Source organism: Dermacentor andersoni, chromosome 2, assembly GCF_023375885.2.
Source record: "Dermacentor andersoni chromosome 2, qqDerAnde1_hic_scaffold, whole genome shotgun sequence".
NCBI lineage: Eukaryota > Metazoa > Arthropoda > Arachnida > Ixodida > Ixodidae > Dermacentor > Dermacentor andersoni.
Window position 1 is genome coordinate 202,040,038 of NC_092815.1, and position 19,105 is coordinate 202,059,142.

General features: G+C 49.6%; 1 protein-coding gene across 7 annotated transcripts in view; it reads right to left on the minus strand.

Moving 5' to 3' along the window:
• Window positions 1-19,105, minus strand: part of Nipped-A (Transcription-associated protein Nipped-A) — a 361,163-nt gene that overhangs the window by 10,675 nt on the left and 331,383 nt on the right. For all 7 annotated transcript variants that reach the window (XM_055075904.1, XM_055075900.1, XM_055075899.1 and 4 more), the window contains 3 exons: window positions 14,976-15,083; window positions 13,818-14,042; window positions 8,110-8,325 (listed from right to left, as the gene is read on the minus strand). In XM_055075904.1, the coding sequence (XP_054931879.1) occupies window positions 8,110-8,325; window positions 13,818-14,042; window positions 14,976-15,083 (549 nt within the window). The remainder of the gene's footprint in view (window positions 1-8,109; window positions 8,326-13,817; window positions 14,043-14,975; window positions 15,084-19,105) is intronic.

The window sequence follows — 19,105 nt, forward strand, 5'->3', positions numbered from 1 at the left end:
TTGGTCCTCTCCTTGAAAAGTATGAAGAGAAGAGCTTAATGTGTTCAATGCTGACAAAACAGCTCTCTTCTACCAAATGTTACCACAGAAGACCCTATCATTAAAAGGTGAGCTCTGTCACGGCAGGAAACATAGTAAGGTCCACGTCACTGTGCTCCTTTGTACGAATATGGACAGATCAGAGAAGATGCCACCTTTGGTGATAGGAAAAAGTGCGTCGCCACGATGCTTTAAAGGAAAGAGGCGACTTCAACCGCAGTATTTATCAAGCCGGAGAGCCTGGATGACAAGGGAAGTTTTTGCGGGATGGCTGTGTGACTGGGACGAGAAGTTGAAGAGGCAGAATCGCAAGATATGCCTTTTCTTGGACAACTGTGCTGCCCACCACACCACTGCTGCGCTGACGAACATCGAACTTCGGTTCTTGCAACCAAACTGCACAGCAGTGATACAGCCCCTTGATCAAGGCGTGATAAAGTCATTTAAGGGTGGATACCGCAAGCGGGTGATAGACCAACTTGTGTTAAACATGCAGTTAAACTGCGACACGAAGGTCGATTTGTATATGGCAATAGAAATGCTTAATGTGGCATGAATGGATGTGACAGCCAGCACCATCGCCAACTGCTTTCGACGTGCATCCTTTGATGACTCAATGGACCGAATAGCCTTACCCAGTGGTGCCGGTGTATCAGACGAAACTTTAGCGTCATGGAGCGTGCTCCACAATGCCAGTGTCATGTGTGAAGGTGAAACCTTCTGCAACTACGTGAGCGTGGATGCCGATGTTCTGGCAACGGAGGAGCTGACAGACGACGATTTTGTGCTTGCTGCCCGGGAGCATGAAGGAAGCGATGATGAAGGTGCCACAGGGGACAACGACACTCCGCCCTGTGCTTACGAAGTACCCACATTGTCCCAGGCGCTGGACGTGGTGGACCTACTGAGTCACTACTTCGGCGGCTCAGATAGGCTTGAGGTAGCTGCTGCTGCCGAGAAGGCCGTCCTTCGGTTAAGGAAGACACAGCAGCGAAGCATAACGAATTATTTTGCGCCGTCAACATGAAAGGTTCGCGCCATGGACATGGAAGGCAATAAAATCTGTGTGTGCAATCTAAATCTTATGTGTTTGATTCCAGTTTCTCCCTGTGTGCTATATCGGTAAGGACGATTAGCACTTATCGCGGATGTAGCCACTTGGCCGCGACGGGAGCTGATACCTCGGCGATGGCTTACCTGTAGTAAGTGCACGCTCGTGTGCAATAAATTAGTCTCAAATTATTAGCCAGGTGCTATAATGAATTAACGCTTATAACGTACAAAATTTAGCGCCCTTTCGACTTCGTTATAACGAGATTTAAGTGTAGTATGAGGTGAAATTTTTGGTACGCGAAATAGAAAAAAAGAAGTTATCCGCGTATACTACGAGTTAGGAAAACTCGAGGAAAACATCTATGCAATTGAAGTGCAATCTATGCAATTGAAAACAATTGAAGTGCATTCCGCACTTCAATTGCCATCTTCCTCAGCTACACTCTCTTCGGATAGTTACTTGTCGGACATATCTTTCCAGAGGTACTCATCCTCTGTGCCATCGAGCGCGTTTGAGATGCCGCACTTCTTGAATGCGTGACACACAAGGTCCTCTGGTATGCTGGAACATGCATCCACAATCCACTTGCATAGTGTGGCTGGCAAAGCCCGCTTCAGCCGCACAGTCGGTGTCCCTGCAGGCTCACCTGAGTGCATCCAATCCCACCTGGGATAACGACGAGTTCAGTGCCAGATTCGCGCAACAGCCTCTTCACTGAGTCGGCCAAATGGCAACGAAATGCGTCCAGCACGAGGATGGACAGGAACGACAACAGTGCGCCGGGCCGCCTACACCAGACGGACTTTATCCCGTTGAGCACAAGATTCTCGTTCATCCAGCCTTTCTCATGGCATCTCAGGACCACATTTTTTGGCAGCTCTTTATCTTTAGGCACTATATTGCGCTTGAAGACTACATAGGGTGGGAGCTTGCGTCCGTCTGCCGTGCTTGACAACATGATGGCAACTCGTGTTTTCTCGTTGCCAGTGGGCCAGACAAACTTGTTTAGAGCCCTTTTCGTGCACGGCAAGGAATGGTAGTACAGTGAAACCTCGTTAAACCGTAGTCGGCCGGAGCTCGGAAAAACTACGTACTAAACGGTAGTACTGTTTAACCGAAATAGCATGAGATCGCCCACTTACCTGTCGAAAACGGAACTCAGAGAGAGTGTGATGAAAGGGGAAAAAACATGCAGTATTTATTCACTTCGCGCGACATAAGTGTTATTTTCGTTTGATGCCATGGCGGCCTAGCACGACGACAGCAGCCTCAAACTTACTCAAGTTGCGTGCCAGCTTCACTGCCAGCCCCCCTCCTCTCGTCTAACATTCGCACGGCAGATTCCTCGTTGGTGTTACGTATTCTCCGTGCACGCGTGCACTAGTGCTGCATAAGTCCCGGGGCGCCTTTTTCATTGCCGGGTGCCGGAGAGCGAAAAACTTTTCGTTTGGAATAGTTACGTTATCGCGCCCCTGTTCTCGTTGCGACGATTGCATTCACGAGGCTGACGTAACGCGCAGCTTCTGCCACTGTCGGGCCTGAATCGCCCGTGCTGTCACTTTCCGTGTCGTCCTCATCACTGTCGCTAGTCGACACTTCGGCAACAACAGAGGCAACGATGGCGAAAAGTCGAACCTCTTAGCCGACATCTCTTCGCGGTCGCAACAGCGCTGCCGAGCAACTTCGCATTCCAAATGCCACACACCGTAGTCAACAGCAGATCCATGTCGCGGGCCAGCGCCGACTTTGTCGTGTCACGTTCGATAGCACGGACGATGTCTAATTTTTCTTCTATGCTGAGCACCCGGCGTCTTTTTTATCCGAGCTTCGGCATGACGCGAGTCCTCACTTGCACGACGCCATAACGCTCTCTGGCACCGTGTCCGCTGCATCGAAATGATGTTGATGTTGATGTGGCTTCACGCACAAACGCACAGGGCGCTTGGAGGCAGTTGTTCCGATCTCTGAGGCTTGTTGTTCTGCCGGGCCGCCCGATGGAGATGACGCACCGCCGTGTTTGCGCGACGAAAAGTTTAAACGCTATGTTTTAACCGATGCGTACGCAATAAGCTGGTACGGTTTATGCGGATACAAAATACATTATATTCAATGGCCGCTGAGTCGGGGAATTGACTTTACTACTTTTAAACCGAAACTACTGTTTAAGCGGGTACGGTTTAACGAGGTTTTACTGTAGTAGTGTTTGATGTAGTATTGTTTGACGTAGTCGTAATTTGACTAAGTCGCATTCAAAATCTACCATTTGGTATTTGCACACCCCTCGTAACTACCATTCGCTAGGCAGTTGCGGTACATAGCGCCATTGCACTCAACAGACAGCAGCTTTAGTACATCGTTTGGCCATTTGCATATAGGCATTCAAAACAGCTCTGGCACCACTACGTGTGCATTCTCAGAAAGGAGGTCTTTGTAGAGCATCTGGCATCACCTGTGTCAGGCCACCGCTGGATCCTGTGGCAGCCCTTAGCACAAAGCTATCAAATAATTTTTGTGGCAGTGGTGATGTCAGTAGGTAGGCCTTGCTGCATCAAAACAGACAACTGATCTATTCCTTAAGGGGGGATGCGGGGATGAGATTGCGAAAATTGTGAAAAAAAGAAAATCGAGTTTTGGAAACTACTTGGTTTGACAATTGTAACAGCGCTAACACACGCAACCACAAAGGAAGAAGGACGAGACCCAAGCGCTGTTCCTTTGTGGTTGCATGTGTTAATGCTATTACATTTGTCAAATCACGCATACACCAACTCGCCCAGAAAGAAGTTTTAATGAATTTGGAAACTACGTGTTTCAGTATCTGCAGTGGCCAATCTACGTTGTATCAAAATGGTTGGGTCAAACACGCACTAAAAGTGCCTGAAAAAATTAATTTGTCAGAGAGCAGGGCAAGAAAACGGCTTCAAATCACACAAAATCACCGTAGTTCACGGAGCCATATCAAGCCTTTCCCGCCACCGAGCACCTCCATCTTGGTATCATTCGAAAGCTCAGAGCTTCGCTGTTCTGCTTCTGAATTCTTCGGTCGTCACCATCTTGTAACAAATGCACAAACATAAAAGAAGCACGGGTCTGCTGGAGGTGGCCATACAGGCCCTTCAATGAAAGCGGGTCTCCAATTGACTGCTGCGCTGAAAGGCGTCTCCCCATTAGTTGCTGCTGCAGCAGTGAGCAAGCTGGCACCTCGCCGGCCACTTCTTTTGACACGCAGAATTCGGATTTCTCAGAGCACCCAGGTTGGTGATGGATTGTCGCTTATTTGAGAAGAAATTTTGGACGAAGCACGCCTTCGAAAAACGGAAGTGCAAGCCTCCTACGGCGAGAAAGAGACGCCGATTAGTGGGAGAAGCGGAGCACCTGACTGAACCTGTGGATAACGTGCCATGCTGTCTTGCACCCTTTGACTCCTGCAGCGAAGCCGACAATCGCTCCGTGCCATCGATACCAATAACACAGTCAACGGAAGACGCGCCAACAGAGGCTCCCACACCTCGACATATGGCCACGCGAATCGGTAGTCAAGATCGCATTGATGAAGGCAACACGGGTCGAAGGCCACCATCGCCGACAGAGGCGCCGTACTCAGTTTCTGATACATTGTGCGACAAGGATACGTAGCAAGCAAGCAAGCTTAAACCGTCAACGAGCAACAGTGTGATTCACCAAATGAATCATCACCAGAACGTCGCATCATTCAGATGCACTTCAAGTTGCGTTTCGTGTCAGCAGTGACGGCGAAAGCGAAAGCATGCAGCGTTCGTGGCTTTCTTTTCGTGGTGTCCACAAGTGAACGGAAGTTTAATTTGATGGACTAGCAAGACCAAGAACAAATTTCCAAAGCCCACCAAATGAAGAGGCAAAGCTGCAAGAAGATGCCCGACAGCATTGATGCCAAATATTACAGGCCTGGTGCGTTTTAATAAATCTGCACAGCTTGCAATACTTTGCAGCCCAGTTCCTCAAATTTGAAGTTGTTGTTGGTCACCTTGCTCGTGGCAAGCATAGCACAACAATGCCCTGACCGATTTTGATTCTGTTTGCCTTACTGTGACCCATAAACTGTGCTGTACATCTGTACAGTCTTGAAATGTTTCTTTATCTTTCCTTTATTTTATTATTTAACAATAACTACACGGCACTATGCAGTGAAGCACAGTCACATGCATCTCATGTTGAGCAAAAGCTTATTCGGGCACGAAAAAAAAAAAAAAAAAAGATCGAACACTGTCTTGATGTAGATTAGACATTTGGGGAAACATACCAATTATTCCCAACTCCCTACCATGTTTTGTTACTGTGCCAGGCTTTCCACATGCAAGCAACTTATAAATTCTTATAAATATTTATGAAACAAAACCTACTGAAGATATGTTAATGAAATTTTAAATTTGTCTCTTTATTGCTATGTGCAGTATGTGTGCCAAATTTCAGCCCATTTTGCCAAGAAACAAAAAGTTATTTCTGAACCCCCTCTCTCCCCCCCCCCCTTCTTAAGGGGGGAAGTGGGTTCTAAAAATGTTTTTCTTATTTTTGGGTGAATCTTTAATAAACTCCACTGCCTGGGGTAATTTTTCATGCTGATTTCAGATCTCTAATTAGATTTTTGATAGCTGTAGCAGTTCAAAAAATATTGAGGTCTGAAGTCAAATTATATTTCAAACTTGTTACGGGGCTTTTTGATGATTCCGTCTTGCTAAACCAAAAACTAAATGCATGACACCATTGCTAAGGACCTGCTGTAGGGGGTGATGCTATTTTTATTCATTTGGAAACATTTTGCAGACAAGAAAACAATCTTGCATTTATTATGAACATTTTTTTCTAATTAGCAGCGATTACTATACCTGAATGTAATTTTCATGACGGTGCAAGAGTAATAAAAATAGCATCACGCCCCAGATCATTTCAACACGAATAAAATGATACCACCCTTGCCATTTTTGGCCAAAAACAACCCAGAAAAAACACCCGTAAGACGGAGTACAGTGTGCAAAAACATCGAACTGAAATAAATGCATTTGAAGCTTCAAACAAATGTAGCTTTTGCTGAAGTGAATCTACAGCAATACAAATGGCACCATTTTGAAGCTCTGTGTTTTGTAAGAATGGTCATACTAAATGTGTGACTGCACACTCTCAAAATAATAGCGCACTGGCCACTGAACTAGCACAAGAAACTTTATTAGGCACCATGCTCTACAAAGAGCATGGTGTCTGGGTTTCAAACCGAAGTGTAGAACTCTGTCTGGGCATGAATATAGTTCCAGTGTTGTACATGCAGGCTGCCTGATTGATAGCAGTCTCCATTACAATCAGTGAGGCATTTTTCATTTGGTAGAATTACCATGTTACTGAATGAAGGCTCTGAGTGTAAGTAGCCTTCCAAGTCATGTTCACCTGACAGTGGCTGTGGAACTTATGATCAGAGAGCCAGTGATAGATATGCAGCTGCTAGGTGCTTTCCAGAATTTTACTTTTGTATGACGCCTCGATCACTTCTGCAGCCAGGTGTGTGCCAGCCCAAGGGGCCTAATGAACAGAGCTCATGATGAGGTTCTCTTTATGAAGGGGTGGTATTACAGATATTGTTACGAGCTATCGCGACAATATGATAATAGAGTGAACGCGCAATGTGCTTGGTTGCGAGTCTGAAGTGCCGATGTGCGAAATGCATAGCCGCAGATACATAGAGCCGACGCGCGATGTGCTTAGTCGCGCATTTCAAGGTGCTGACACGCGAAATGCGTAGTCGCGGGTTCGAGAAGTCGACCCTCGATGCGCTTATTCGCGCAGTCCGAGGTGCCGACGCGCAAAATGCCTAGTTGCGGGCTCGAGGAGTCGACACTCGACGCGCTCATTCGCGCAGTCCTACGTGCCGACGCGCCAAATTCCTAGCCGCGGGCTCGAGGAGTCGACACTCGATGTGCTTATTCGCGCAGTCGGAGGTGCCGATGCACAAAATGATTAGGTGACGGTCTGAGAAGTCCGCGCGCGATGTGCATGATCGCCGAGTCGGAGACTCCCCATGCGCGAAATGTTAAACCGCGTTTCTGAGGATTGCGTGCGCGATACGAATGTGTCACGAATTTGAAACACTGACTGCTGAAAGGCTTAGCCGCATGTCCGAGGATTCCGCGCGCGAATCTTGGTCGCGAAGTCTGCGTCGCCGATGCTCGGAATGCTTAGCCGAGAGTCTGAAACGTCCACAAGCGTAGGGATCGGCCATGCTACTGCGATGTCCGCGTAGCGCCCGTTTTGACACGTCGAGATCACGGCGAGTGGAGACGTCAAACTCGCGAGGTGCAAAGAGCCGAGCAGACGACACCAGCGCCGGACCAATGGCGAACCGCGCTGGAGTCACGTGGCGGGCACGGCCAATCGCAGACTCCGGCACGACCCTCAATCATTTGCTTTTTGTGCGCTTGTTTCTGTATGGAGGAGATCGCTGAAGCGGCAGATTTGAAGATGGAGAGATGCGCTTTCCAACGAGACCAAGATGGCGGCGCTCGGTCGCGTTGTTCCGGAGATATTGTGGCGTGGAAAACGCTGTTCTTTCTTGATTTCCGCGAGATTTTTCGCCACCTTGGCTGATAAAACAAATTTTTTTGAGCACTTCTAAGTGGTTTACAGTGATGATATTTGGGTATCAGATAGAAAAAGGGTTATAGAAACTGAAAAGGTTATTTTCAAGAAATCGAATTTTTGGCCATTTTTCGCGATGTAAAACCCGCGTCCCCCTTAAAGTGCGGGGAGACTAAGTAAAAGCTGATTTTATCATTTATTTTTAGCTGTCACTATGAAGAGTACGTAACAAGCATTTATCTGAATCAAAGTTGGCACTGCTGTGTCGTCACACTAGTTACACAAGTAATGCAAAGCCTGCAGCGCAACGAAAACTGCAAGTATCTCGAGTGTATTCCGACCACACGAAACCTGGAATCACCATTGTATAATGTGTGCGAGAGCTTATTGTACACAGCGCTGAAATTGTCTTGTACCTGTTTGCGGAAGGTCCAATAGTGGGTGGGTGCCTGGAAGGTGGCCAGAGCCCAGTCTCGGAGCAGAGTCCGGGGCACCATGGAGCCCTGGACGTCCCGCAGGATGTCCCGCAGCACCTGGTGGCTGGCCTGCGATCCCCGTGCCTGCACTGCTGCCAGCCGTTCGTAGTAGCGGCCTACGGGGGCGTCATGCTCCACACCACGCTGGCTGCACCTCTGCACAAACGGGACAATGCCATTGAGCCGCAGAATAAGTGCCTGGTCGAGTTGGCACAAGTTTAAGACAGAGAATTAGTGCTTGAGAATCTCTAAGGTGTCAATATTATTGCGAACCGAGCCTCAACAAGAGAGAAATTGAGGCAAATGCAGGACATACCATATTTACTCGATTGTAACACGCCTTCCATTGTAATGCACACCCGTTTTCCGTGACCAAAAAACGGGGGGAAAAAAAACGTCCTCAATTGTAACGTGCGCCAGTATGCCATGACCTAAAGAAAAGTCCGTTACAGTACCGTGCCGGCAGCCAGCGTCCGAGCGTAAACAAACTCGAACACTCTCCGCAATGCCAGCATGCCTAGCGACAAACGTATACAATGCACACTAAGAAACCTCCTCTATAGTACCTAGGCAGAGTCATATATTCAAGGAGCAAAAGACCCCAGATTTTCTCTCTCGTACCCGCTCTTACACGTGCCTGCACACAAACGGCTGGCGATCCCTCAAATGAACATCTTGTCGAATCCACCGTTCTGTCTTGGCTCGATACCGGCATCTGTCGGGTGCCGTATTACTCGCTGACAGCAGCAAAGGGTGGTGATGGTGTATGCAACGTCACCACTTCCTCGGTTGCGTGGCAAGAGATTTGAATTTCGAAAAAGATATTTGGACCCTTCAAATGCAATATTCTCGTAAACTAAGTGTTTTCATGACACGAAACAAGCATTGTGAGGTTTCTGGAATGGTATTTAAACAGTCCACGTCGACTTAGTATTTGCCTTTAGTGTTCCTTTACTACGTAGTTGGTGCGGAACATGGATCAGAAACGCACTAAGTGATGTACTAATTGCGGACGATGGCCGTTGAGCGGCTGCAGCTTTCCTGACTTACTGGTCAGGAAAGAAATATGTCTCTGTCACGATCGACGACACGCCACACGTTGTCCCGAACTACCGCTTTATTTCCCGAACGCCAACCTTCCGCACCACACAACCACACTCCGAGTTCTCCCGTTCGCCACTCTCTCCCCGCACACTCGCACGCTCGCGCCGCTGTCCTCCCCACACTCACGCCACCTCTTCACTGCTCAGTCAACTACTGTTGATCCCGCGCCTGGCCTCCGAGAACTGTGGCTCCTCGTCGCGGGTCTTGGGCTCGCTTGCCCCGGCCCTTGCTTCTATAGTAGCCGGTAAGTCCCAGGAAGGCTTGCAACTGCTTAACTGTACTGGGTCTTGGGTAATCCAGCACTGCACGCACCTTCTCCTCATCTGGTCTACACTGCCCAGGGGAGATGATGTGACCTAAAAACTTGAGGGACTGACGGCAGACCTGTACTTTATCTGGATTAATCGTAAGGCCAGCACCCTCAATGCATTGTAGCATTTCCCTTACATGCTCAACATGGTTCTCCAGTGTCTCTGAGTATACAACGACATCATCTAAATATGCCATAGCAAAGTGGTGATTGATTCCCTGCAGCACCCAGTCCATTAGGGGTTTGAAAAGTTGCTGGACTGCCTGCCACCCCAAAGGGCATCCTCGTAAATTCAAATGTACCTTGATGGCAAATGAAGGCCGTTTTAGCTATGTCAGCCTTGCTGGTATAGCTAGGAATTTGGAAAAACCCTTGGGAGAGATCAAAGCTGGAAAACCACATTGCTCGGCCCAACTGCACTAGCAGCCAGTCTGTTCGAGGCATTGGGTAGGCAGGTACTCGGGTGCGTGCATTTAACGGCCGGTAGTCCACAGTGAGCCGGTAGCCTCCAGACTTCTTTGCAACGAGCACTGGGGCGCTAGTCCACGGGCTGGTGCTTCGTCTTATGAGGCCCTGTTCTAGGAGGCCATCCACACAGCCCTCGATGATCTTCTGCTTCTTCGCATCCACTGGACGTAGCTTGCATTTCACGGGCGCACTGTCCCCTGTGTCAATGCGGTGCTGAGCCAGCGTGGTACATCCCGCAACTGTAGTAAACAGATGGCTAAAGTCATCGAGAACTTTACTCATGCTTGGATGTAGTTCCCTGGTGCCAGCCTGATGCATGTCCTCTATGCCCGGAACTACAAGCACTTCTTCAAAGAGGCTGTGCAAGTGGTACGACTCTCCATCTTCTATGGCAAGTGCTGTCGCTGGGTCTTTTTCGCGCTTAGCAAATGGCACCATGCACTGTGGATCGGTTCCAATCGTCCATCCACCCAGCGATACATGTAAAGAGATGCCTGTTGCTGTTAAAAAATCTCTGCCTAGCACAATGTCCCGACACAAGTCTGGCACACACAAGAAGCGTTGATTGCGGCTGCTTGTGGCCCACTTTATTTAGCACTTGAGGGAAGTCGTTGACAGAGACCAACCTGTTGCCAGGCGGAGTGCTTGTTCCTGTGTCTTGGGGATGTTGCGTCCGGAGCTCCAGCTCTTGTTTCAAGCGGCGCTTCGTGTCAATGGAGGAGAATTCCGCAATAAATGCCGCAGTGAACTCTTCCTGCGACGGAAACGAGTTCACGGATCGCCACCACAACTTCGCGCTACCTTCCAGCGCAGCGGGCACAATGTGCGTAAGCCTCTTGTCAGCTGCGACACCGCTGACCAAACAAAACATTTCAAGCCGGTCCAAAAATTCCTCGGGGGACTGATGGTCGTTGAACCCCTTAAACTTTGGAGGCTGACCTGGCTGACCTCCTGTAGAGCGCGGAGCGCAGTCGCTCGCCGGTGTCGTAGAAACCATAGGCACTGCCTCGGCCGCCATCAGTCTTTGTCTGACAGCTGCCGCGATGTGCTCGCGTTCTATGGTGGATCCGCTCGGCTGCCCCAGCAGATGCTGTACTAATTGTTCGGGAACGTCCACTGTCTCCATGTCCACGTAGATCCCGGACGAGCCTCCACTTGTCACGATCGACGACACGCCACACGTTGTCCCTAACTACCGCTTTATTTCCCGAATGCCAACCTTCCGCACCACACAACCACACTCCGAGTTCTCCCGTTCGCCACTCTCTTCCCGCACATTCGCACGCTCGCGCTGCTGTCCTCCCCGCACTCACGCCACCTCTTCACCGCTCAGTCAACTACTGTTGATCCCGCGCCTGACCTCCGAGAACCGTGGCTCCTCGTCGCGGGGCTTGGGCTCGCTTGCCCCGGCCCTTGTGCGTCACATCTCAATTCTCACTAAACACATACGCAGGTAACTTTTATTTGCGAGCAGGCCGCAAGAATATCTGCGATTTTCACTTGCCGCTGTGGCGGCCTTCCAGCAACGACGGCACCCTGAAACTCGGCAACGCTGAGAGCCAGTTTCTCCATCAGGCCTCACTTCTCAGCGAATTCCCTCACGAAGGTCAACACATGCACCATGTCGGATACATAAGGGACATTATGCAAATCCACGTCTAGTCGTGGATGACTTAGAAGCTTCAGAAGCTATGGGATCGGGAAACATGTCATGACACTATGTTTTAATGTCACTACTGGCGGCTAACTGCAGTCCGTGAAAGGTCTGTGCCGGCTCAATTCCACTATCTCAGTGGTGGAACAGCCAGTTCACCTTTCGGCGCAAGTCTTGGTGCAGGCAAGAAGCCGATTTGGCACAGCAGCAAAGACTTTTCGCGCAAGGTCAAACGCATGTATGCTTACCATATACCATGGAAATTTTAACTGCTACAGTTGATCTGTTGTGGAGATGGGTTTGTGCGAGGGTTACCTTGTGAGCACGGTCACAAAAGGATGCAATGCACAAAGGGCTCTGCGGCCGGGTTCGTCGACTGTCTGACACGGCGCATTGAAGGCACCACAGACAGACCATCAACAAATGCGAGTTTATTAAATGAGGATGCAACATAGTGCGACAGTCACGGCTTGTGGGCTGAGGCTCAGCGCAAGACCGATTCAGAATGCGCACCTGTACTGAACATGACATTACGCAATACAATCATGTCATGCCATGCACATTAGGGAGTTCCCAAACACAGACATGACGTCAGCGCCACTACACATGTGCGAGATGCAAAGAGGGTTTTGTGCCAAAATTAACAACCTGGCCCACATCCATGCAAGAAGTAAAACTGGTAGCACTATTATAAACCTCAGTCTATTCAGTAACTTGGACATGCGCAAGTCGACATGTGCTCGCTAATACCCTTCTAAACTATGCACCACATGAGATCCTGATCACAGCAGCTCTCTTACAAAAACCTATCACCCATAAACATCAAAAAAGCTAACCTTTAATCCTAGAATGTGACATCCTCCTTCGCAAACTCCGCGGTACCAAGTGGGTTTGATGAACACCGAAATAAAGCGCCAGCAAGACGGTACAGCGGCACTACATTGTATGTCCGTCAGAGAAAAATACGGGAATGACAAACCGAATGACTCCAAAAGGCCTCTGCTTCCGCCTATGACGACGATGATGATAGTGTACCATTGGTTTTGATTTCAGTTTTGCTAGCTGCAACGCATTGATGGAAGGAGGGTTTCGCTCATATGCCTGCTTTGGCTCAGGCTCGGCGCAATTTTCCGCCAAAATGCTGTTTTCGCACAGGATGGCGCAAAGGCCCACTCCCGACGCATTTTGGCGAGCGCCCAACTGCAGGCACAAATAAAGTTGGCTCCAATCCAATCCAATGGCGCAATTGGCGCAGCTGTTCCACCACTGCTATCTATGGCCTACGTGCACTACATTTTGTCATTTCCATGCATGTACATGCAAAAAAATGAAGTAAATACTACACACTAACTGTTTGGCGTGTGGTAGGTGACTACGGCTTAAGCAGTCGGCCAATGCGTTAAGTTCAATGGCGGCAGGGTGTGGGAGTCATCACGAGTATATTTAAATGGGAATTACTTATTAAGTAGGTAGGCATGTACAAGGTTTTCAAACAACTAATAGGTAACTAATAACTGCAATATGACGCATCAGTCAGGTTTATCCTGTTGTGGTTGTTAGTTGCACTGGACCCCGACATGTTCCTTTGCCTGCCACTCCGGCTCTTCTGTCGTGAAACAATCTTAATGTGCCGCCTGTGGTTCGGTGTTGCATTCACAAACGCTTATTAATTCTTAATTGAAACAGCCAACAGCACTGTATAGAACTCTTGCAGACAGGACGAGACTACAGAACACATTCTGTGCCATTGTCCAACCTACGATTCTCAACGACATGGCCTGCGTACGCGTCCTAGCCACTTAAACTACAGACTGTTCTCGGAAGCAAACATCCCGGGACCTTGACCGCAGACCTCTAGCATGCACAAGGCCACCAAAACGCTAATGCGCTTCTTGAAGACAACCAGGACTACACAACCTGCGAGTGCATGCAGATAAATAACTCTTCTTCTCATGTTTTTCTCCCATTCCCCTGCTTGATGTGTAGGGTAGCCAACCAGGTGAGACATTGGTTAACCTCCCTGCCTTTCGTTTTCCCTGAGCGCATTTCAAGGCAAGCCTCAACGCACTAGTTGCCAAATCCCCTGCACTGAGGAGTGAAGGCCCACTTCACCTGCTTGTAGATGTGCAGCAGCGAGACCGATGCTGGGTTGTCCTCAACGAGGCGCATCTGGGGGCTAACGGCCACCACACGGGGCACGGCCAGGTGCAGGAAGCGGCGGGCCGTCTCCTTCTGTTTGTCCAGCAAGGTGTTCAGCATGCGCAGCAGCTGTAGCACCCGCTCCTCACGCCGTGCGTCGCTCAGGCACGCGTCGTTCACCACCAGGTATGGGTAGATCTGCATGCAGCACGCGAGCATGACACGTCTTGCACCGGCAGGCTCCATCTTATGCCTACGAACCTACCTTGATCACATCAATGTATTGCCTGCCGTCTACAAGGCGTCCTGAAACACTTTTCCAAGTAATCATGGAATGGCCTCACTACTAAAGTATGTAATCCCACGAATCTCATGCCGCAAAATTTTTTGTAACTGTAAGCAGAGTTATAGCACTGACACCAGGCTTTCTCTCTCTTTTCACCTCTGCTAGCGCACTGGAAACAGCACAGCTGAGGAGCCAAGAGGGCAAAGCTCCAGCTAGAGTAGGGTGTCGCAGCAGCCAAGGCAGAATACGCTACACGGCACAACACTGCTGCCATATCAGAGGGCACGTGCAGTGCAAATGTGAAATGATCTTTCTGTCTTTTTGAGAGTGCAGACAGATATTCTTCACTTATTTAGCTCAAAATTAGCAATCACGTATTACTGAGAATGTCCTTACGACCAAGAAATCAGCCAATAGTGTTGGTGGGCGTCCAGCTGCTTAACGATGACACTGCATGATGACACTGCAGGTGCGAGAGCAAGCAGCTGTTCACGGCTTTCGACACGGGATTGTAAATTCCCTGGTGCATGCGTTGCAATAATATTTTGTTTCGCATGTTCAAAGGAGCCTCCTTAACAGATCAGAAACATTTTGTTATTATGTTCAAAAATTGTTTCAGGGCCCTTTTCACGTTTCCCTCCCTTTGACATTCATTATGTTACTGAATTAACAACCAGATATCTGCTCTGTGCAATACACAACCTCCCCATCTCCATTTCATTGTCTTGTTCACTAGAATATCAGTGGCACAGACACATATATGCGCGCACACAGTTTGGGTCTATGTATTTTCCACCACTTCTCATGCTCTCCATATGTCCCCCTCCCTCAATCAAAGCACTCACTTTTCCATTTTGCCCACGAAGGTAGAGTCGCCGGGCAGCTGTGTTGTACTTCTGGACAATTTCCACCCGTGGCATGAACCGTGCGATGCGCACATAGTAGTGGCTGTGCTGAAATGGGTAGGGAGAAACACAAGAGTTGGCTCACAAATTCCAACAGAGGATATCTTCACAGTAAGAGCGGGCTGCCTCGCAATACACAATCATGGTACTGTATTTACTGAAACGTAACGCAGCCATGGTTGTAACGCGAATGTCGACTTTCCAAAAAGTCTGCGGGAAAAAAAGAAGAAAAAAAAAAAAGAAAATGAAACCGCAAGTGTAACACAAGATGAGCGGAAAGAGAAATCGTACCCTTATTCAAGGAATTGATTTGGAAACGAGTTCTCTTCCCTGATCACCGTCATCTGAGAAGGAGACAGAGCTTTCATTGGACGGTATTCTCGGGCGATCAAAATGGAAGATAGTTTCATTTACGTGAAATTTCATGTAACTTGGCAATGACAAGACTTTCTGCACTGTGCAAAGCTCATTATCAGTGCCAAGAGTACTGTCAGCCGTATAATTCAAAGGGGTTCGGTGCTGAAACGAGCCAAGTCTCATGAAAGCGAAACTCTTTTCGAAAGTGGCCTCCTGAGAATCAAGTCATTCATGCCGTCGAGCTCATTTGAGATTAAGTACTCCTTAAAAGACTATATAACCACTTCATTCGGGGACAGCACCAGACCACTACGAGGCCCTTCCGAGCGGTCGCATATTTACAAGGGTCCCATATTTAAAGGGTCTCCCATTGGCGCCACCATCCGATAATTGTCGACTCACTAACATTGATTTGCCGGGCCACGGCATAGTTCTCAGCTCCTTGGCCACCAAAGTTACTTGTCTCTCGAAGTGGCCGTCATACCTAACACTCTGCATCGGCATAATGTTGCGAATGAACGCAGATGAGGAGCGATAGGCAGCAGGGTAATGAAGCATCGTATACATAACACCGGTCACAAGCATAGCGAAAATGCCATCGATTTAAACAAAATGGAAATTTTGACTTCGATCAACTTGTTTATGGATTGAATTGATGTAGTATAATGTCGCCCCCTGTCAGATCTCTGTGTCATCGTACATGTATGTTTTGTAGTTGTTTAGCTAGATGGCGCACCCCCTTCTGTCATGTGACAAGCTTGGACCAATCGGGAGGTGTCATCTAGCGTGTGAAGCCTTTATAAGTAATAAACGGCCGCGGGTCGGTCGAGTCTTCGTTCCGGTTTTCATCGGGAGCAGTTAGCTCCGTGTCTCCTTTACTGCACCGGCGCTAGCCGCGCGTTCGCCCGTCGGGGCCCCCCGCTTGCCTGCCGCTGCAGACACAACATCTTTGGCGACGAAGATGGGATTCCCGCAGTGGTTCCGACCGAAGCCCCGGGAAACCAACGAGCTTCGTAAGTGAAGCGACCCTTCCCGTGTCCGCACGGCAGGCAAACGCCGCCGACGCACTCGGCGTCGCGAGGCTTCCGAGCCTAGGCCTTCTCGCCCCTTTGTTCTTCCTTGCCCCATTCCTGCTGCGAGCTCCGGCTTGTTTTCTGCACTGTCTCCTGCACGCTACCGGGCATGGCGTCTTTCACGGCGAACCTTCCCGTTTTTCTGGAATTGCCCGGGCCACCGTTAATTCCATGGCATCGATGGAAAAAAATTTTTCAGGCCCACCTCGAAGCGGCCGGCGGTGGCGACTGGACAGACGCGCGACGAGCGTCCGCGCTCGTCAGCGCTCTCGGGCGTGAGGGACAACGGAAGTACTTTGCAGACGAGGAGCAGGAAGCAGCAAGGCAGTTAACCAGCGCAGCGTCAGCTTCAAGCGAAGCAGCAAGGCAGTTGACCGGCGCAGCGTCAACGTCAAGTGATGCGGTCCCGCCAGCGTCAGAGTTTCGGAGACTCTTGCAGCGGCTTGACCGGCTGTTCGCCGCGTCAACAAATGTCCTGGCGGAACGGCACGAATTCACCAGTCGAAAGCAGTTCGAGGGAGAAGGATTCCTGGAATTCGTGACCGCATTGAAGGAGAAGGCGGTACAGTGCAACTTCGGCACAACCTATGGCGAGCGCGTCCGAGACCAAATCATACATGGGGTAGCGAACGTCAGCGTTCGCGAAAAGTTGCTGGCTCATGGCGAAACCCTGACCCTGGACAAGGCAGAAGAAATGGGACGCTCGTTAGAAGCCTTGCATCGAGCGAACCGCGCGTTCGGCTCCGAAAATGTTCGAAGAATCGAGGCATCTCAACTTGGCGTTCCGTCGACGGGCCAAGATGGCCGACTTCTTCCGGGGAGCCGCCAAGATGGCCGACGTAGTCCGGGAGGCCATGAAGATGGCCGACTTCTTCCAAGAAGCCGCCAAGACGACCGACTTCTTCCGAGAAGCCGCCGAGACGACCGACTTCTTCCGAGAAGCCGCCGAGACGACCGACTTCTTCCGAGAAGCCGCCGAGACGACAGACATTTCGCACATGGCTCCTCCGGGAACCGTGGTGCATGCGATCGGTGTGGCAGCACGAAGCATATTGCAACGTACAGGAATTGCCCCGCAAGAAACCGGCGGTGCAACGCTTGCCACACGTTGGGCCATTTCGCATCAGCATGCCGAAAAACCCGTACTGTTCAGCACGTCTCTTCCGCAGAGACGCGGTCGTCAACTTCCGCAGGACAGCCGTCCGCGTCTGTCTTGACGGTGAGCACTTTGGAAACTAAAAAGGATTTACAAGTCCCGGTCGTGGTTAACGACGTCGCCATGCGGCTGCTCGTGGATACGGGAGCGTCTGTCTCAATGATGACGGTCAAAGATTTTGGAAAGCACTTTGGTCGACAGCACAGGCTGTCACAAACAGTGGACTTGAAAAATCTCTCCAAGCAACGCATCGACATTCAAGGCCTGTTTCAAGCCACTGTCCAGTTTTTCCAAAGGTCATGCTCAGTCACGTTCCACGTAACGACTACAGGAACATCACTGCTGGGTTTAGACGCCATCCAACGCTTGGGCATACAGATCGACGGTACATCGCTGACATGTCGTCTACCATCGCTTCCTTCAGTACAGAGCCCCACAGGTGTGCCTCCGGGTTTTGATCACCTTTCCAGTGACGAGTGGGGTCTCGTCAACAACTTTGTGCACCGAATTCATCGGCAGCAAGATGCGAAACCAGTATCTTCAAAGTTGCGCCGACTACCCCTGGCTCTCCGTGACCAGGTCACACATGAATTGCGACGTCTCGAGGACTGCGACGTCATCGAGCGCGTTGAGGCTACTGAGTGGGTGTCTCCACTCGTGGTGGTGCGCAAGAAGGATGGAACCATGCGGCTCTGTGTAGATCTACGAGAACAGGACAGTCTTGTGCCTTAAGTTCAAGAAAGGGTCTTGCAGAAACAGTCGCAGACTAAACAGTACGTCGACAAACGTAGAGGTGCTCAGGCAACTCGTATCAAGGTGGGAGACACCGTCAGAATAAAATTTAACAGGAAAGGATTCTTTAAGTACAGTAAACCTCGTAAAGTCAAGGCCCAGATAGGACCATCTACTTTTCTACTCAGTGATGGGAAGACGTGGCATGTGTCTAAGTTAACCGTAGTGATGAAGGATCCAGCAGGTAGTACATTGTGTACAAGTGATAAAGATTTTTTGTACTCGTATTCAAACCTAGATAGTCATTCCGATGACTCGTCTGTAGTAACATCGTCCTTTCATAGGCATCAGTTAAGTAGTTCGTCTGGCTGTATCACTTCCGAGTCTGCACAGTCAGCAGTCGTCTCTGATTCCGTGGGGGAATCGGTAGCCTCCCAGGACTTGTTGGGACATCGAGAGGAGCTTCCTGGGCAACCCTCTCCAGCTTTGAGCGATAACCACATTCAATTGTCCAACCAAGGGGAGGGAAATAGTAGTGGGACGACTGGGTCTTTAAAGTCGACCGATACGCGTCGCAATCCCCAAAGTTCTGAGGTACGCACGCGTCCTCATCGTGACAGAAAACGGCCTCCGTGGCTCGATGATTTTGTTTCTGTAGTGTAGAGTGTATTTCCGTCTTTGAAATGCCACGGCTAAGGGCCTCGTTGTGACATTTAGGAGACAGTCCACATGTTTCATTAACACAGGTGTAA